Source organism: Lonchura striata, chromosome 26 (assembly GCF_050655825.1).
Source record: "Lonchura striata isolate lonStrDom1 chromosome 26, ASM5065582v1, whole genome shotgun sequence".
Classification (NCBI taxonomy): domain Eukaryota; kingdom Metazoa; phylum Chordata; class Aves; order Passeriformes; family Estrildidae; genus Lonchura; species Lonchura striata.
Window position 1 is genome coordinate 8,614,289 of NC_140728.1, and position 20,741 is coordinate 8,635,029.

The 20,741-nt window shown below is 55.1% G+C and overlaps 1 protein-coding gene across 1 annotated transcript in view; it reads left to right on the plus strand.

The window, feature by feature from the left end:
• Positions 1–824: 824 nt before the first annotated feature.
• LGR6 (leucine rich repeat containing G protein-coupled receptor 6) overlaps positions 825–20,741 on the plus strand; it is a 156,138-nt gene continuing 136,221 nt past the window's right edge. Inside the window, exon 1 of the mRNA XM_021527716.4 lies at positions 825–1,153. Coding sequence (XP_021383391.3) covers positions 882–1,153 — 272 coding nt within the window. The 5' untranslated portion in view covers positions 825–881. The remainder of the gene's footprint in view (positions 1,154–20,741) is intronic.

Here is a 20,741-nt window from a genome sequence, read left to right on the forward strand (position 1 = left end):
CCCACACGTTCCAGGACACTGTGAGCTCCTGGCCCAGGCAGTGTCCCCCGCCAAGCCAGGCCGTGACACAGGTTCAGATGACACGAGCCCCCACTCAGTGGACTACTCCTCTACTTCGGCCACTTTAGGCAGGGTTAGAAAGAGCTCTGGAAGCACCCAGCCCCTGCTCCTGGCATCAGTGCTGGGCAGCTCCTGCAAACGCAGCTCACACATGATCACATCTGGGCAAAACCCACAGCAGCACCGTGTCCCCCCTCAGAGCACTGTGACTCTGCTGCTGCATCCCCTGCATCTCCCCCCAGCCCCTGCCTGCTGCAAGGAGACAGCAACAGGGCTGCTGGAGAGTGAGGGCTGCAGCTCAGGACAGACAGACAGACAGACAGACAGCCTTGGGCATGGTCAGTCCCAGCAGAGAGCTGGTCCTCAGCTCCTCAGTCCCTTCTCCCCAGCTGCACCCTGACTTTCCAGTCACAGCTGAGTTTAGCAGCCAGCACAGACACAGAGTCCTTTATCTGGGGTTGTATTTCAGCGTCCCGAAGTCTGGAGCCCTTGAAGTGCTGCTTGGGTACTCCTGCCTCACTCCTTATACTCCTCTGCTCTGTTGGAGCCAGCTCTGCCTTCCCCTGCCCTGCTATCTCACAAAAACACGGTTACAAAACAAGCCTGCGTCCTGGAGCTATGAACAGGTCTTTATTTGTTGAGGTTTCTTTTGTTTTTTGTTGGGTTTTTTTTCCCCTTTCTTCCCTTTGAATGAAATTCCTGCCAGCTCTAAGAGAGAGAGAGAGAGAGAGAGGGAAAGAGTAGAAAGTTTAACTCCTCCCATTGGAGTGTCTCACGCCCCTGCCCAGCCCTTGAAACCCAATAACCAAGATCATTCAGCAATGCCTCCCCTCGCCTGGCCGCATCCTCAGCGCCCTGGGACCTGCCGGAGATCCCGAGCCCGCTGCGTGCCCCGCATGGACGCGCTCCTCTTCTGGGGCATTCTCCTGGCGTGCTCTGCCCGCTGCCAGGCGCTGCCTGCCGAGCCGGGGGCTGCGCCCTCCTGCCCGCCCCAGTGCCACTGCGAGCAGGATGGCATCGTGCTCTCGGTGGATTGCTCCGAGCTGGGGCTCTCGGAGGTCCCTGCCAACCTGAGCCCTCTCACCGCTTACCTGTAAGTACAGCCCTCGCTGCTTCTTTTGCAATGCTTTCCCCGGAGCCCTCCGACAGCTGCAGCTTTCCTCCGCCTTGGAAGTTGGTGCCACATATCCCCGAAATTAAATTTCCTGTGGAAATTAGAAACCAAGCAAAATAACAACAGAAAAGGCAGCTCTTTGGGCAGGACCTGCCAAGCTCCCCTCCTCCCGCGCCCCTCTGCGAGCGCTGTTTATACTGCGATGTTCTGCTCTGCTCCGCGATTGCAGCGGACCGGGGAACTGACTTGCTGCGTCGATTTTGATTGTCTGAGAACATAATGGAGTATTTTTACACAGCAATTAGCGCAAACTGCTCTGGGATCCTTCTGTCAAGCATTTCAATAGCTGCAATAACTCAGAGCTTTGCGGAGTTTGGGTTGTGCTGGCCACCAGCAGTGTCTAAGCTGCCTTTTTAAAATTAGCATTAAAGCCTTGGAAGAGGTCTAGGGGGTTGGTACCTGTTGTGATTATGTATGTATTAATTTTATGTAAGAACTCTTGATTATCTGAATGTTTCATACCCTTTCTGATGTTAATACCCCGAAAGGTTAATTGACAGAGGCTGCTGCGTTCATTATTAGCCCCACAGGTGGTCTCGGTGCCATCGTACTGGTGATGACTGAGGATCTTGAAAAACGACTGTGGAAAAATCTTAGGTTTTACACCGAGAGGGGAAACATCCCTCTCAGGGACACAAGTTATCCCTCCCAGGGACACAAGTTATCCCTGAGGAAGATGCTTGCTGGGTTTGTAGGCAGCCCGCAGCCGTTTGGCAGGCAGGCTGGGCAGGAGCGTGGCACTCCCGGCTCGGAATGCAGCCGGGGCAGTGCCAAGGGAAGCCGCAGCCGTCGGGGAGCACCGGCAGCCCCCGACGTGCCGGGGATGCTCGTGTCGTGCTCCCTGCTGAGAGCGGAGCTGCGAGCGGCGCACAGACCACGGCGCTGGTTTTCCGACGTCCCCGCACTGTGCGGAGACGCAGGTGCTCAGCTGCCAGAGCAGAGCACCCAAACCCGCCCAGGAAGGGCTTTTGCACAGCCAGGTGGAAGCTGCCACCGCTGGATAAGTTCTCTGCTGCTCCTGCTCGCCTGAGGAGCGCAGTCTTGTGCCAGCCACTGGATGGCCAGAGCGGTACTGGGTTAGCTGGGAGAGAAATTAGACAGGAAGGGACGATGCTCACTGGAGACCATGGAAGATGAGAGAAATGTGTCATGCAGGCTGTATATCCCCTGAGAGAGGGAACCACTTGTGACATGAGGTGTGACTGCACAGAACTGTCCCTGGGGCTGGTTTGGAACCGGCTGCCCACGAGTGAAAAGTCACAGGACCATGTGGGAGAATAGAGAACATTGCCTGTGGGGACAGGGGCAGCCCCGTCAGGCACCCCCTTCACCCTGAGGTATCACAGGAGGGGCACCCGTGGGTGCCTCTCCGCAGAGAAGACGCTGCGGGTCATTCCCGCAGAGCTGTCCCTTGGGCTGGGAGCTGCAGAGCTGCCCAGCGACATTTCGGTGTTCCGGAGCTCAGTGCCGCCTTCACCCTGGCCACGGTGCTTGGAGCAGGGACACGGAGCGCTGGGACGCGGATCCCTGCGCATGGAGCCCAGCGCGGGGATGCTCGGAGGTGCTGCCGGCCCGGGGCGGGCGCGGCCGGGAACTGATGCGGCTGCTGGCAGAGCCCTGCGTGTCACCGGGGCTGGATCCTCGGGACAGCCTGGAGCACCCAGCACTTCGGGCTGCTGCTGGTGCTGGTCCCTTGGCCGTGGCCCCACTCCCGTGTCTGTCCCGTGTCTGTCTCGGCCCCGCTCCCGTGTCTGTCCCGTGCCTGTCCCGGCTCCGTTCCTGTCCCGGCTCCGTTCCCGTGTCTGTCCCGGCCCCGCTCCCGTGTCTGTCCCGGCTCCGTTCCCGTGCCTGTCCCGGCTCCGTTCCCGTGTCTGTCCCGGCTCCGTTCCCGTGTCTGTCCCGGCTCCGTTCCCGGGTCTGTCCCGGCTCCGTTCCCGTGTCTGTCCCGGCTCCGTTCCCGTGTCTGTCCCGGCCCCGTTCCTGGCCCCGTTCCCGTGCCTGTCCCGGCCCCTTTCCCGTGTCTGTCCCGGCCCCTTTCCCGTGTCTGTCCCGGCTCCGTTCCCGTGTCTGTCCCGGCTCCGTTCCCGTGTCTGTCCCGGCCCCGTTCCTGGCCCCGTTCCCGTGCCTGTCCCGGCCCCTTTCCCGTGCCTGTCCCGGCCCCTTTCCCGTGTCTGTCCCGGCTCCGTTCCCGTGCCTGTCCCGGCCCCGTTCCCGTGCCTGTCCCGGCCCCTTTCCCGTGCCTATCCCAGCTCCGTTCCCGTGTCTGTCCCGGCTCCGTTCCCGTGCCTGTCCCGGCCCCTTTCCCGTGCCTGTCCCGGCCCCGTTCCCGGGTCTCTCCGGTGACAGCGGTGTCCCTGTGCCCGGGCCGGGTCCCCTCCCAGCCCCGGTGGCGCGGGGCTCGCCCCGGGACCCTCCGGGTGCGCCGTGCGGGGCGGGCCGGCGGTGCTGGAGGAAGCCTCGGTGTTGTTCCCTTCCTCTCTGGGGAAAACCAACCCGTCTGGTGCTCCTCCAGTGAACCCTGGCAGCGAGAGGAGCAAACAGCGATGGAGGCAGAGAGTCAGGACGAGCTGGGAATGACTGCAGGAGGGCTGGAGAGCTGGGTTTTCTCCTGCTCCTGCCGCTGCTGTCCGCAGGTTATGTGAGATCAGCTTCCCAGGTACAAATGTGCAGCCAGGGCTGGTTTGTCAAAGCAAATCAACGTAAATTTTGTAGAAAGTATGGATATTGGAGTGAGATCTATGTTCTTCATGGAAATACAGGCTTGAACTCGCCATCCAAATATGTAAAGAAATGCTGGATTGTTTTGGAGAGCTACAAGGGCTGAAGAGAGAGCCCTGGAATGGCAGCAGGAACATGGAGCTGGCAGGCAACTGCTCCCAAAACTTTCCAGCTTCTTTTCTCCGTGTCCTGTGTTCTCAGCAAGTCACTGGCAGTGTGAGAGCTGGGCTTCCTCCGGAGCAAAGGAAAGGATCCTGTAATCACCCTTGATTAGACACTGCCTCGCCACTAATGAGCTGTGGCCGTGCCCCATCCTGCCAGTGCCGCGCCTGCACCGTGCCTGTCGCTGTGCAGGAATCCCGTCCTTGCTCACTCCTGCCCCTCTCTGAACCTGACCCCGACCCCATCCAAAGCTTTCAGCGGAGGCCTCGCTGGTGAAATTGCAGCTGTGGTCAAGGAGAGATTTCCCCTTTAGCTGAGGTGCCGGTGCCAGTCCTGTGTCACATTCCACATCTCTGTCTCCATGTGTGTCACAGAGCTGGTCTGGGGCTGCAGCAGAGGGGGCTGGAGCTACTGGGAGCTCCTGGAAAGGACTGCAGCAAACTGGGGATGCAGGAGAGCAGAGCTGCACAGGGGAAGATTCCTGTGCAGCAGAGAGGTCACTGCACAAAGGGGCTCCAAGAATGGGAAAACGGGGAAAGCTTGTTGATGCTTGAAATGGCACCACTGCACACCCTGAATGTGACCTGGAGGAGCAGCCTCACCTCAGATTGCCCAGGGAATCACAGGGGCTGGTGCAGTTCTGTCCCCAGCTGTCCCCTGGCTGTCACCAAGAAGATGCCACAGCTGGGTGCAGGTGCTCAGGGCAGGCCCCTGTCCCAGGATGGCATCCTGACCCCCTCAGCCCCATGGATCTGGCTACCAGCTCCTGCAAGGGGGACAGGTGACAATGCTGGGGTGAGGAAACACTCTCAATTTGCTGAGGCTGCTCCTCTTTCACAAAAAACCAAAAGACGCCGTGTTTGCTGTGTCTGCCAGCTCCCTCCCAGGGATGTGCTGGCCTGTCCAGCTGTCACTTGCAGGAGAGAAACAGAGAGTTTGTCTCAGCAGAGGACACTTTGGGAAGGAAAGGCAACACCAGTGGCACCATGGCCACACGTGGACATCAGCTGGCCAGGGAGCACACAGCCCCTGCCCAGGTCTAGAGGGATGTGACATGTCCTGCACATCCCTTATCCCCAGCCACATACATGGGGAGGTACTGGAAGGATTGCCCAGACATCCTAGGCTGGAAGACACTTTTGGAGGTCTCTTATCCACATTCTAATGGGTCCATCTTGTGAGGCTGGTCAGGATCTTGTCCAGCAGGTAAACCTACTGGATAATCTTAGGAGTATCTCTGAGTCTCTCCCCTTTTTCCCATTTTTTACCATCCCATGTTTCCTAATACCAAATTGCAAATTCCTATGGCTCTTTTGTGCCCATTACCTCTCATCTTTCCCATGCACAGTTCCTAGGAGATGTTGTTTCCAGCTTCTCTACACTCTTCCAGTCAATAAAGAGGGCAGTAACAGTCCTTAGCTATTGCTCCTTTTTTTGTGGACTGATCAAACCTCCTGGAGTGGGACACGGGCAGAGTGGAGAGCAGGGCCCTGTGGGAGAGGAGCAGTGGAGACACTGCAGGGAAGAGCTGAGGGGCACAAACCTGGAGGGGCAACACAGCAGAAGCACCATGGTTCAAAGCTCAGCAGGAGGAGCCTCTCCCCTTCCCAGGGGTCTCAGAGGGGTCAGGCAGTTCTGCTGCTCTGTGCCCATCCTCAGCAGAGACCTGGGTAGGACACAGCTGGTGGGGCTGGCAGGCTGCTGCTGCCACAGCAGGAGCTGGGGGAGGGAAAAGCAGCAGGTCCTGGCTGCTCCCAGATACCACCAAGCACCTTGTGAGGCTTTCCAGACAGAAAGCTTCTCATTCCACACACTCTGTCCCTAGAGGAAAATGGGACCAGGAGCCTTCAGGGCTGTTCTCACCTTGCAGAGACATTTTGAGACACTGTCTGGAATTTAGCATCCCACTGGGGGTCTGGGGCCCTGCTTCACCCACTCTTCTCCTCTGAGCTGCCCTCTGGAATCAGGTGCTACACAGACCCCTGGCAGGGATGTGCAGGAGACAGGGATGCTTTGAAGCTGAGAAGACACTTCCCAGGTCACACAGTGCTGGGTCCAGCACAGGGCAGAGTGAGGGAAAGATGCCTTTTTCTTGGTGTTTGCATTTTCTAAAGACCCACAGAACAGCAGGCGGGTGAGGCAGCAGGTTTCAGGCTCATCACACAGCTGGTGCCTGGAGCGGTACAGCAGCAGTGCTGAAGGAGCTCCCCTCAGCCCAAATCCCTCCCCATGTGCAACATCTGCCCCTTACAGCCCCACTGTGGTAAGGACAGTCACCACAACCCCCTGGGGTGGGGAGCACCCAGGAGCTGCCACAGAAGCTGGGGCACCAGGATGTGTGGCTGTCCTCCAGAAGCCTGGGCAGGCAGGACAGCTCTGGGGAGGGCATTGGGGCTGAAGGGGTGATTAAGGCTTCCAAGGAGCTGGGGTGTCCTTCAGGGGTGACAGGGACCCCTGTGTGCCTTTGGGACAGTCACACATCCTAGGGAGAAAGGGGGAGCAGCCAAAAATGCAGAGAGCACAAAATCCCAAAGCAAAGTGTAAATTAAGTCCTTCCTGGGGCCAAGGCTGCCCTCCTGCCCAAGGGGATTTTGTACAGACCAGTGAGTCAACATCCTGTGCCCGATGCTTGCCCGGTGTCAGGGACCATCTACAGCACCTTCTTCATGCCATGGTCACCATCTACAGCACCTTCTTCATGCCATGGTCACCACAGGAGCCCCACTGCTGCACCAGGAGCCATCCGAACACACCACAGAGGTGCAGACTCACTCCCAGACCCTTCCAACTTCTCAGGCCATGATGCAGGCCAGGACGACCAAATGCTATTACAGCTGGCCAGCAGACTGGGGCTGCTCCCTGCTTGGCCCTCTGTCCTGCTGGCAGACTGATGAAGTGCCATTCCTGCCCTGTTTTGGTTTGAAAAGCCAGGTGTCTGCTAAGGAAGGCAGGAACTTCCCCTGAAATGGAGAATGCAAAACCCTTCCCTCCAAATTATTATAATTTGGAAATTAAGGGGCTCTCAGGCAAAGATATGGGAGTAAGAATAACAGTTATTTATTAGGGAAGAAAATTTTAAAAATGAAATAAAAATGCAAAGTAAACATACAAAATAGAAATACAAAACAACACTCACAGGGTCAGAACATGCCCTGTCCCCTGTGGGTCAGGGAGGTGGCTCAGCCCCATCCCAGGAGGGCTCAGCTCTCCTGCAGTGCCAGCTGTGCTTCTGCTGGAGCAGGATCCTGCACAAGGTGGGAGTTTTCCTCTGGAGCTGCAGGGCTGGGGGAGATGGGCCTGGGCTCCTCTGGGAATGCAGGGGGAAGGAAGCTGCTCCTCTGGGAATGCAGGGGAAGAAAGCTGCTCCTCTGGGAATGCAGGGGGAAAAGGCTGCTGTGCTGTTCCCAGGTCAGATTGGATCCAGGTAGGAATGTTTGGCTGCTCCCCTGGGCAGAGCATCTCCCCATGGATGATGGAATTTTCTCAGCCATGCAGGGACACTCACTGGCCATGGACAGAAGATAATTAATAATTAATGGCCCATGAACAGCAGAGATCTCGTGGAGGGAGGATTGGCTGTGGGAAAGATAAAGAAAAGTGCCCAAAGAACAGGAGATAACTGCCCCAGCTCTGACAGATGGGGATAGAAAGCACACGTCTTACAACCCAGGACACCTGTACAGTCCAAAGCCAACAGGCTCATCCTTGGGAATGCCTTGGAGAAAGGAAACCAAAGCAGGAGCAATGGAAAAATGTTTATGGGCTTGGGGTGGTGGGTGAGGGAGATAAAGCTGCTGAGGGGCACTTGAAGAGCTGGGCTCTGCACACTGCAGTGCATTCACAGATTTATATTCCCTATTTATCAGCTTTGAGGAACATTTTTTTTTCCACACCCAAAATATCAGGGCTAACAAGGGTTTCCCACTTTCAGGAATTTGAGTTCCTTCAAAGGGACTCTACAAAGTCCACCTGCTGGCTCCCTCCAGGCTCTCCACAGGGACACAGGTGTGCTCTGCATGCTTGCCAGCATCTCAAAGATTTTAGGGGCAGGCCACCTGGATTCAGCTCCAATTGCTCAGCACCTCAATTACAGCCTCAGGGTCTCCCGTGGGTGACAGTGGCTTTTTGCTGCTGTGCTGCTATGAGTGCCCCAAGGGGGAACATCTCCCAGCACTCCTGCACAATGAGACTTTGGGATACTCAAATGGGCTGGTCCAAACCAAGACCTGCCTGAGACTTCAGGGAGAGCTGCTGGCACTGAATCCAAGGCTCTGGCTCTGGAGCAGGGAGATGAGCACTAACCAGAAACAGGAATTCCTATCCTGTGCTCTCCAGCCTGCAAGGATGTTCTGGTTTGAAAGCAGAATCAGTGAGAGACTCCAAGTCAGAAATACAATTTATTGGGAAAAGGGGGAAAAAACCCAAAATACATGCAGTAATACAAAAGAAAAACCACAGACAGTGTCAGAATACAACCTGTCCAAATTGGACTGGCTGCAGTCCCTGCAGTGGCAGATGTGGTTCTGTCAGAGCAGTGATCCTGTAGAAGGGTTGAGTCTTCCTCTGAAGGTCCAGTGGAAAAGGCAGCCTTTCCTCTGTGAATCCTGTGGAAAAGCTGAGCCTGGTGTCCCAAAAACCCAGATTATATCCAGGTAGGAATGCTTGGCTCCTCCCTCTGGGCAGAGCCTCTCCCAATGGGATGCTGTAACTTTTATCAGTGCAGTGACATTCAATAGCCCATTAACAGCTGATGTCTCCCCAGAGGGAGGATTGGTTGTGGAAGAGATAAAGAAAACTGCCCAATTAACAGAAGATAACTGTCACACCTGTAACAGATGGCAAATAGAATACATACTGCCTTGCAATCTAGGACAAAGGAGGAGAAAATCAAATGGAGAAAATCTGGGAGTCAGCACAGCTTGTGAGAGAAACTGAACAGCAGCAAGGAAACAGCACAGCTCCTGGGCAAGTGTTTCCAAATGGCCTTTTGTGTCCTCGGGCAAGGTGGAGCTCCCAGCGCAGCAAGAGCTGAAATGCCCTGGTCCCTTGGCCCACAGCAGTGCTGAGTGTGCCTTCATCCCCACATTGAGGATGATGAGCACGATTCTGCAGGTGCTTCCTGGCTGTGGTCTGCACTCGAGGCTCAGGGCAGAGCAGTGGAACGACACCGAACTCCACAGTAAGCAGATAAAGCAGTGGTGAGGGAGCCCAGATCAGGGAGGGGGAGGGAGTGAGGGTGGGTGGGAGTGCTCACAGCAAAGCCAGAGTTGCAGGACTGTGGGAACCCCAGCCTTGTTTTGGGGCCACATGTGGTGGTGAAATTCCTCCTCCAACCCGTGCTTCCAAAGAAAAACTCCGCAGGCTTAGCTGTTCGGTCTCAAGGCAGTTTATTGCTAGTTATCTAACAGATTATGTTCTTGGACTGCGGCTATTTGATCAGTGGCCTGGGTAGAGGCACACACACACCCTGACATCCTCTCTATCTGCTGTCTTCTTCGTCTCTCTCTCCGCCCAGGGTTGCTGCTATCTTTTATAAGATATATTACGTATAACATGTTTACAATTATTCCCCAATACCTACTACCTACGTTGCCAAGTGTTTTTCTACTCTAAACCAATCTATGAGTGCCAACATCACCAAGAACATGGAGGTAAGGAAGAAGAAGGAAGAAGGATGGGTTCAGCCCACTTTCCTCCATCTTAGAACTTCTGACCCCCATGTACAAAGTGAAAACCCCCCTGTACATGTGTTAAAACCCCCCTGTACAATACTAAAAAAATTTTCCCTCTACTTCGTAACTACTTATACTATACTATCTAACCTTTTGTGATTGCTTGTTCCACCTCCAAAGTTGGTAATTCATTCCATGGCTCAAACTCAAAATCACAGTTGTTTTTCAGCTGTCTGCCAGGGTCTAGAATGCTTCTGACCAAGGCCTGGAACCTCTAAAAATGTCTGAGAGACATTTTGAGTTCCCACACAGGACCATTAATCATAGAGTCACAGAATAGTTTGGGTTGGAAGGGACCTCAAAGATCATCTCATTCCACCTTCCATCATCCCAAGCTGTGCCAAGCTCCATCCAACCTGACCCCAAACTTCCAGGGATGGGGCAGCCACAGCTTCTCTGGGCACCCTGTGCCAGGGCCTCACCATCCTCACAGGGAGGAATTTCTTATGAACATATAATCTAAATCTGCCCTCTGTCTGTGGGAAGCCATTGTCCCTTATCCCATCACTATCTACCCATGTAAAATCTGCTTTCCCTCTTTTCTTTGAGCCTCTTTAGGCACTAGAAGGGGTACTAAGGTTGCCTCAGAGCCTTTTCTTCTCCAGGCTGAGCTCTAGAGCTCTCAGCATGCCTTAATAGTGAAGTCAGTCCTAGAGCTGCCTGAAGAGCATGTTTGGTGGGATGGTTTTCCAAGCAATATCTCATTTAATTGAAAAGGAAAAGCTTAATGAAAATGGACAATGTTCATGGGACTGTAAACGGTAGAAATGTAGTAACAAGTTCAATCAGGAGAGATGATTTCAATGTTTTCACTTCATGGTGTCTTTCTAAAAAAAAGTTTCTATTTACATATTTTCACCTACTGCTGTTACATTTACCCATAGGCCATTTAATATTCACATTGCAGGACTTCAAGACTATCAAAGCAAAACATTTTGCTGTTTTTAAAACACAGTTCATTAATTTTTTTGTTGTTCTATACTAAATATTGACATGCTGGCTCTTTGTTCTAGTTCCAAGGGAAAGGAAGTTCAGAAGTCTCTGAATTTCCAATGAGTTTCATGACATTTCTTTCCATTTCCTCCTGCTGCTTCATCTCCCAGGTCCCTTTTCTGCCAGAGGCTCTGCTCCCTTTCTGCTCTAGATGCCATGAGGTAGAAGCACTTTGGGTCCAGCAATGTTCACTTGACTTGGCTGCTGTTTTCCCAGTGTGGGTACAGTTGGAATTAATGGGATGCTGTGCTCTCTGGAGGAAACTGGTCCATGAACAAGGGGTGCATCCCTCAAGTCCTTCCAGCCACAGCAGGCAGTGCTGCAGGCGACAGTGCAGGTGACAAAGGCTGTGCCTACAGTGCCATCACGCCTGAGCCTCCCCAGGATCTCAGTTCCAAAGGAAAGAGGCATCTCTCGCAGGGCAGGTGGGAAGTGGTGACAGGTATCTGGATGTGAGCAATGTCTGACGCTGGGTGCGGGTGCAGAATCTGAGCTGGAAGGGACCCCGAGAACGGGTGAATCCAACTCCTGCGCGAGGGGAGACGCAGGACGGGAGATGCAGGATCTGCCCCATCCCGAAGCCACCGGCTGGCGCCCTGCAGGAGCGGCAGCAGCCCAGCCTTTGCTGCAGCGCTGCGCTCTGGCAGGAGCGGAGCAGGTGCGGACGGAGCGCGGAGGGAGCGCAGCGCAGCGGGAGCGAGACAGAGCTGGGGCTGTGCCGGGCTGGACAGCCGTGAGCGACTGCCAGCACGCCCCTTCCCTCCTCCTTCCCTCCTCCTTCCCTCCGCAAACCGCTGCCAGGACAGCCGGCCGGGGCTGGAGGGGAGCGGCCGCTCCGCCCGGGCTTTGAGGGATGCCCAGCGCCGAACCCTCGCCAGCTGCGGGCAGCCCGGCCGGGGGATGGAGGGGCTGCTGCTCGCCGGACACATGCCCTGGGCTCCAGCTCGCCCAGCTCCATCCCGCTTTTCCCCTCCTCCGTCCCCGAAAGCCGCGGCTGTCTGCAAAGTCCCTGCGCCGCAAAGCCTCGCTCCCCCCGCTCCCTGCCCGCCCCCCGGGCTAAGCAATATGCCACAGCTCCCCTCTCTCCCGCCCCTTCTTGAAGAATAACCTCATAAATCTGCCCGGGGCAACGAAAACACTGAGCTCATGGCCCTTAGATCTGTGTGGGAGGAGCTCTCGCTGGCGATTAAAGGAGTTGAAGGTTTGCTTTGAAAAGCTCTTTGATTCTGGATGGGGCTCTGGTGCCAAAAGGCAGCGATGGGGCTGCGAATGCCTCTCCCCCCCTGCACCTGCCTGGGTCAGGGAGCAGCGGCAGGCTGGGGCAGGGAAGGGGGAGCGAGAGCTTCCAGCTCTGCAGGGGGAGCGGAGGGACCCCTGGGCCCCTGGGCAGCGCGGCAGCGCCCTGTGCCACGGCAGGGATCTGTGCCACAGCACGGATCTGTGCCACGGCAGGGATCTGTGTGTGCCACGGCACGGATCTGTGCCACGGCAGGGATCTGTGCCACGGCAGGGATCTGTGTGTGCCACGGCAGGGATCTGTGTGTGCCACGGCAGGGATCTGTGCCACGGCACGGATCTGTGCCACAGCACGGATCTGTGCCATGGCAGGGATCTGTGCCACGGCAGCGCCCTGTGCCACGGCAGGGATCTGTGCCACGGCCGGGATCTGTGTGTGCCACGGCACGGATCTGTGTGTGCCACGGCACGGATCTGTGCCACGGCTGGGATCTGTGCCACAGCACGGATCTGTGCCACGGCAGGGATCTGTGTGTGCCACGGCACGGATCCGTGCCACGGCAGGGATCTGTGTGTGCCACGGCACGGATCTGTGCCACGGCAGGGATCTGTGTGTGCCACGGCAGAGCTCTGTGCCACGGCAGGGATCTGTGTGTGCCACGGCAGGGATGTGTCCCACGGCACGGATCTGTGTGTGCCACGGCAGGGATCTGTGTGTGCCACGGCAGGGATGTGTCCCACGGCACGGATCTGTGTGTGCCACGGCAGGGATCTGTGCCACGGCAGGGATCTGTGTGTGCCACGGCAGGGATCTGTGCCACGGCAGGGATCTGTGCCACGGCACGGATCTGTGTGTGCCACGGCACGGATCTGTGTGTGCCACGGCACGGATCTGTGTGTGCCACGGCACGGATCTGTGCCACGGCTGGGATCTGTGTGTGCCACGGCACGGATCTGTGCCACGGCAGGGATTTGTGTGTGCCACGGCAGGGATCTGTCCCACGGCAGGGATCTGTGCCACGGCACGGATCTGTGTGTGCCACGGCAGAGCTCTGTGCCACGGCAGGGATTTGTGTGTCCCACGGCAGGACACTGCTGCCACAGCCTGGGACACCGGCACTCGGCCAGGTGCCAAAATGCCTCCGTGCTGGGGAGGAAGACGCTGCTCCCCACGTCCTTCCTCCCAGGGGCTCAGGCACGGGGTCCTGCCGGTGGGACAAGGACCAAGGGCACAGGAGCGGAGTCAGGACAGGGATCACCCAGCAGCTCTGTGGAAAGAGCTGGGAAGGGATAGGGCAGCAGTGTCAGGGCTGGGAGGGGTCTGGGGTCTTGGAGAATGACTCGAGTTTGGTAGGAGCAGAAGAGAGATCAGAAACACCTTTGTGAGGAGCAGCAGGACCAAGCACAAGCATCCCTTGGCAGCCCAGTGGAAACAGAGCCAGGCTTCAGCCCGTGTGGAGGCAGGAGCTGGGCCAGAATGGAGAGCAGGGGGAGGATTCAGGGGAGCTCAGGTGATGCCTCCAGTCCTGCAGGGATGCATCAAGGACCCAAAAATGGCTCATGTAAAACCATTCCCAGCTGCACTAGCCCAGGCTTTGCTGGCAGTGATGAAGGAGGGCAGCTCCAGTCTCCTCCCCTCCATGGATGGAGAGGTCTCTCAGGCTATCCACAGCTCTCTGTCTCCCTTTGCCTTGTTTGCAGCCTTCCTGTAGCTGTTTCAAGCCCTTTGAAGGATTTGCAAATGAAAAGTAGTCCCCATGGGAGTGAAGCAAGCAGAACACACCTGTAAGGGCAGGACATGCTCAAGGGACATGCTGTCTCTTCTTGTGAGCAGCCACAGGTCCCACTACAAAGAGAGCCCGGGAGACAGGATGGTTTCCAGTGCTGAACATCCCCGTGGGGCACCAATTAGGAACATTCCCATAGTTCAAAGGCAAGGTGAAGCCCAAGCACCACGTGTCCTCCCATCAGATGTGCCACGGTGGGAACGCCGGGGTGGAAGGGAGCAGAAATGTGGCCTCCTCTGCCCAGTATGTTGGGGAGACCAGGGCCATGAGGGCTCGGGGCTGCCCTACACACAGGCTGAAGGGCTTGGTAAGGTGCCACTGAGCCCTGAAGGCCACCAGCCCCTGGGACATTCCCCCTGCCTGTGCCACCTCCCAGTGCTGGCTGTGCCGTGGGTGCTGCTGGCAGTGTGGCATGTGGCAGCAGCAGGGATCTCAGGGACCTGCAGGATCAGAAGGCACAGGTCACCTTCCAAGGATGTCATCTGATGTGGGGATGGCTCTGGGTATAATTGTGTATTGAAATTTCTAGAGAATTCACAATTTTGGGCATTTCTCAGCCTCAGTAAAGCAAATATTCATCTTTGCATGAAACCTTCAGGAAAGAAATTTGCACTTTTAGATAGAAATTCATCTTCTGTCTTTCCCTGATGACAGAAGAAAAAATTCTAGTTGCAGGAAACAATCTCTGCAGTTTTGCTTTATCCCTGATTCTGCATCCCTGAAAGTGTCCCCACCAGCCCCTCAGGGCCTGGGGGCTGAGAAAGGAAAAGGCCATGTGAGCATTTCATTTTAGAATCCCAGAATCCCAGAAGGGTTTGGGTTGGAAAGAACCAGAAAGCTCATCCTGTTCCACCTGCCTGCCATGGCAGGGACACCTTCCCCTTGGAGGGGGCTCCAAACCCCATCCAACCTGGCCTTGGACATGTCCAGGGATCCAGGGACAGCCACAGCTGCTCTGGGCAGCCTGTGCCAGGGCCTGCCCACCCTCACAGGGAACAATTCCTTCCCAATATCCCAATATCTCTGGCAGTGCAAAATCATTCCCCCTTGTCCTGTCATTCCAGGCCCTTGTCCAGAGTCCCTCTCCATGTCCCTGGAAGGGGCTGTGAGGTCTCCCTGGAGCCTTCTCCAGGTGAGCAGCCTCAGCTCTCCCAGCCTGGCTCCAGAGCAGAGGGGCTCCAGCCTGGGACCAGCTCAGAGGCCTCCCCTGGGCTGGTGGCACCCCACAGGCAGCACTGAGCCCCTGGCTGAGGACACAGCCAGGACACAGCACAGGCTGTGCTCTCAGCTGGCTGCTCCCAAGGGAGGAGTAAGATGCAGATCCCTAGAGCTGCTCTCTGGCTCTCTCCTCCCTGGACACAGGGGCTGGCAGTGGTCAGACATCATCCAAAGGTGTTGTCCCAGGTGATGTCCAAGGGCACCTTCCAAAACTGAAGGTTGTGGGAATCCAGAGCTTCCCTCTGGCTGCCCTGGCAGGTCTGGGACCCTGGCAGGGGTCAGGAACCCCCTGGACAGAGCCCCCAGAGACACTGGCTGTGATCTCTGCTCATGGAAAAGAGTTTTCAATCTTACAGCATGAATTACAAGCTCTGAGGATTTGATATAAGTAACAATTAAGTGTGGCATGGGTGCAAAAGTGAAAATTTAGGTTTCTAGATTAAGGGTCCAAAGGGGACAAGCTGGACGAAATTGGGTGTGTCTTGTCCTTTTTCTCCTTCTTCATGCCCCCCATGTCTCACTGTGGTGTTGGCATTTTTCTGTTGGTTCAGGCTGGGGACACACTGTCCAACGTAGGTGACAGATATTGGCACGTTCTTGTAAATGCAGCCCAGGGAGTTTCTGGTATTTAATGTTTGTCACATCCCACTGAGGGCAGAGCCCCACACGCTGCCCTGCAGGACAGAGCTGGGCAGGGCAGCAGAACATGTGAGAGATAAACAGAATAAACAACCTGGAAACCAGCACAGACCAATTATGGCTTCTGCTTTGGCAGCAGGGCTGACAGACAGAGACTTTTACAATCTGGGAATCACCATTACCTCAGATTTTGACAGAAGATTGCCTCATACACCAAAGGACAGAGAGGCACCTTTAGGCTCAGTGTGTGGCACTGAACCAGAGGCACCAGAGCCAGGACAGGCCCTGATCAGGGTGCAGGGGAGGCTCGTGTGTGCCAGGGTGTTCCATGGATTGATGAGGTCCTGCTGCACAGAGTGCTTTCATGTGTGCCCTGGTGCTCCAAGTGGGGCTCTCCAGAGCGTGGAGCAGCCCTCCTGTACACGCTGTGTGGAACTTCTCTCCAGCTCAGGGCCGAGCAGCAGGTTCCTGCGCTGCAGGTTGTGTTTGCAGCTGCGTCCTGCGCAGGGAAGTGCCTGCCAGTTTAGGTATTGTTGTGCTTTCATGTGGTGTAAGACAGCAGAAGATTTATTAGTGACAAAAGCATGAATGCTGGAAGCTGTGATTTATTGAAGAAGGGGGAGAGGAAGTGTGTTGCAGCCCATGCTGGTTAGTGTGGTGTGTCTGAGGTGAGCTCGCACACGCTGTGAAAACCGCCCTGCTCCTCCATGCTCTGCTCTGGCTCACCTGGGAGCCCCTGGGTGCACCCAGTCCTCTTCCAGGGGAGACCTTACACTGACCTTCTCACAGATGCTCTGGGGAAAGGGTTTCTCCTGGGTGAAGGGACACAAGGAGTCAGACTGTTGGGGACAGAGTCCCACAAGCTTTGGCTCCCTTGTGTGATATAGGTGGGAGACACAAAGGACAGTGCAGCACGAGGAAGAGGTTTCTAGCTCTGTCCCAGCCTTATGGTTGACCTCAAAGCCCTTTTCTTTTCCTGTGCCTCAGTCTCCCCATCTTTAAAGCACTACTAATAAACCCTTCCCAATGTGCTTTGAGGTCAATTGATCAAACCAGTGCTACAGAAGAGCTGGAGACTCTCTGCACTTTCCAGCCGCATGTCTGGACCTCTCAAGCTAAAATACCTTTTAAAAGTTTATTAAAAAGTTCTTGAGCTTTCCATTTGTTCAGCCACAACACGAAGAAAAGCACCACTGAGCTCTCAGACTTAGTGCCTGCCTTTCATGTCCGCTGACCTCATCACTTCTCAGTGCTGGAGCAGCCACAAGTCAGAGCAGCTACTCCGAAACTCCTGAGAGCCACGGGCAGCAGCTGCTCCCGGGCTGCACTGCAGGACCCCACGGAGCAACTGAGCCCAGCTGGGAAATGTCAGCGTGGCCAGAGATGCTGTAAACCCCAATTCTGCTTTCTGCAGGAAGCTCCCTTACTTGCAGCACAATTCTGTCTGAATGGATGGGGTAAATAACAGCTACTTCAGCTCTTTGCTAAACCTAAAAAGGAGGGAAGAGGCTGGCTCAGGTTAAACAATTAGGGATGTTCTCTTCAGGTTTCCCAAGCAATTAAAGCTAAACCAAACCAAACCACAAGTTTTCTCTGACTATCCCCAAACCATTTTGTTTTGACCCAAAACAGAGTACTTTTCTTTTTTTGAGTCATCTGAAAATCTTTAAACCCTTTAAAAAAAAAAGGTCTTACAACAAAAAATTCCACCTTTTCCCCCAGCCTCACTGATTTTTTTGGTGGAACACAATTTTTCTGTGAACTTACTTTTGACCAAAATGCTGTGGGTTCTACCTTGGCTGGAAGTGGCAGTCATCCAGATGAGCTTGTACTGTCACTTGCTTTTCCTTTCAACAACATTTCTGCCTTTTCACCTCCCACTGCACAGACACAAAGGTCTCATGGGAGCATCACCCTCATCCCAGGGCTGTGCTGAGTTCCCAGGGAGACTAAAGAGGGTCTGGGAGAGGGAAAGAAAGAAACCATGAAGGCTCTTTTTAGCTTCAGAGAGCTCCTCTGGCTCTTCTGACTACCTCTGGCTACTGCCTTTGAAACACCTTTGAAACATCTCCAGCATGTTGGGCACCATGACTGGGCTGGAGGGGAAATCCACATTCTCTTTGAAGTCTGGATACTTGAACAGTCTTAGAATTATAGGGCTGTAATGTACAGGAATGTGTGGGGCTGTAATTGTGACTTAGATCCTTGGATGAAAGGTGCTATGTACATACAAAAGGTATTATCATTATTGCTGCTATTATTACTATTATTATTACTATTATTATTGCTATTATTATTATTATAGGCCTGCAATATGTGGATTGGAGATGAAAGTAGCACCAAAAGATCCTGAAATACAAGATGTGTCTTAAGGAAATTTCATCTTGGAATTGGGTTTTGTCTACACAGGAAAAGTGGAGCTGACTGGCTCCGCTGCACTTACAGTTCTGGGGTTTGATGGAAGAACTCCTGTATGGAGCCAGAATTCCCAAATCTGAGTTTCTCTGGCCTTTGGAAGGGTGTCTCCAGTGGGAGCAATTCCAGAGCAGTTTAAGCATAAAAAGTGAAACCAGACATTTCCACCATTCTTCATGAGACACCCTAATTGCCCTGTAGACATCACAAAATCAGTCCCTGGGGTTTGAGCCATTTGGTGTGAGGAGTTTGGGTGCTGGTGTCCTGGCAGGGCTCAGTGGCAATTCCTGATCTTCTTCTCTGCCTCTGTCAGGGTCGGGATTGAAAGTGCTTGAGAGGGTATTTTGTATTCAGGCTCAAATGTTTATTATTTCTAATCTATGTTACAGTCCCACAAGAGGTGAGTTCTACAGCATTCTGCTAACAAGCTACAAAATGGCTAACTATCTTTCTCTACAAGGTCTTTTAAGGCTAAATTATCCAGTTAAGAAATGACACCTAAATTATTTTTACTTTTAACCCAATAACTGATCATGCAAAGTTGGCAATGCAAATTTTCTAACCATTTACACAAAACCACCCAAACCCATAAAGACGAAGGTGAAGAAGGACCAGCCACCACCCTAAAACCTCCATCTTGCTTTATATATATTACTATATTCTCAACCCTTAAACTCTAAGTTTTGCACCCTGTGATGTTACACACTTCTATTCAAACTCCACTCCCACAATCCCAGTTCTGTCATTCCATTTTGGAAGCTTCTCCAGGGTCTCAGGTCAGTGCAGAGTTCTCTTGGGGGTCAGTGCCTGCCAACACAGAAAGTCTGAAATTCTCAGCAGCCAGGGCTCCAACAGCTCAGAGGCTGCAGTGGAACCTGGCACAAGCTCCCAGTGTTGCTGGGTGTGGAGAGAGCTCCAGTGCCCAGGTGCTCCTGCACTGCAGCAGAGCCAGGCCCACACCCAGCATCCTCCTGCCCTCCTGAGCCACCTTCAGCACCAGTCACCTCACAAAACAGGGCAGCCTGGATGCAGGGCATGGAGAGATCCGGGATCAGCTTCCATCCTCACATGGCCTGGATCTGCACAGGTCAACCTTACCCAGGTTGGATCTGCACAGGTCAACCTTACCCAGGCTGGACCTGCACACTTCATCCTTACCCAGGCTGGGTCTGCACACTTCATCCTTACCCAGGCTGGGTCTGCACACTTCATCCTTACCCAGGCTGGACCTGCACACTTCATCCTTACCCAGGCTGGACCTGCACACTTCATCCTTACCCAGGCAGGACCTGCACAGTTCATCCTTACCTGGGCTGGACCTGCACACTGCATCCTTACCCAGGCTGGGTCTGCACAGTTCATCCTTACCCAGGCAGGACCTGCACAGTTCATCCTTACCTGGGCTGGACCTGCACACTTCATCCTTACCCAGGCTGGGTCTGCACACCTTTGCCATCAGCCGCTCGTTGGTCCTGCCCTGTTCTCATTCACGGGGGGGCCATAAGTGAAGCCAGGCACTGGAGGGGGATTCCCCAGGACAATCCCGTGGGGATTTTCTCCTGTGTCCCAGGCTCAGCAGAGCATCAGGTTTCACTTTCTTCCTGAACCGCAGGGGCCGCAATACTTGACTCACGCTGGGGAGCGGGGGGATGAGTCAGGTCCATGCACAGCAGGTTTGCCATCGCTCAGCTCCCCCAAGAGCGGTCTGGCTCCTCGCAGGAGGGTTCAGTCGCACTGACCAGCGGAGCTTTCCCCGCAGACCGGGGCGCCGGTGCCTCCCCGCCCGCGGTGCTCCGGCAGCGGCGTGTGCTGCGGACGGGAGATGCTCGCCAGCCGCTTGACAGCAGAAGAAAGGCTGTTCCCGGGGACCACCCACCCGAGGATAAGCCAGAGCAAGAGCTCCGATGCCTTGTGGCTTCCTGGTGACACCGCCGAGTCTGCCAGCGCTGATGGAACTCGCTCCTGGGGGTAGCAGACATCGCGGAGCGGAGCCAGCTCCCCGCATCTCTGACACAGGCCTGGCCCTCCCGAGGAGCTGCCAGCGCTGCCAGGCCATGGCTGGGCTCGGCTGGAGAGCACCTCAGCCCAAATCCCTGCAGGCATCTCTTTGTCCTTGTAGGGCAGCGCCTGGTGAGGAGCGCGGCTGGGATCCACCTCCCACCCTGGGCTCCGAGCTCCGGCCGGCAGCCGAGCGCCAGAGCACGGAGCTGCTCTCCTCTGCGAAAATCCCGGCAGGGCTGCGGGGCTGGCCGGCCGCAGAGGTCCCGGCCGCTCTGGCCGAGGCGCTGGCAGCATCAGCAGCTCCCGGAGCGCTCGGAGATGCTGGATTGTCGCACTGGCTCCGCAGGGACGTCTGCCCGCATCAGTGACAGGAGCAGTGACAGGATCCTGTCTGCCGCGCCTCCCCAGCGCAGGATGCCTCCTTTGGCTTGGATCCTCAGTTTCTTCTGGATGAGTTTCACAGCTGCTGGTTTTTGAAATGTCCTCTTGAGAAGGCCAGAAGTCCAAAAGGCATTTTTCAAAAGCTTTCAGCCATAATGATTCTTTTTGGGAAGTCTTTGGTCTGAACACAGATAATTATCAGCCAAAAACTACTGAAAACCACCA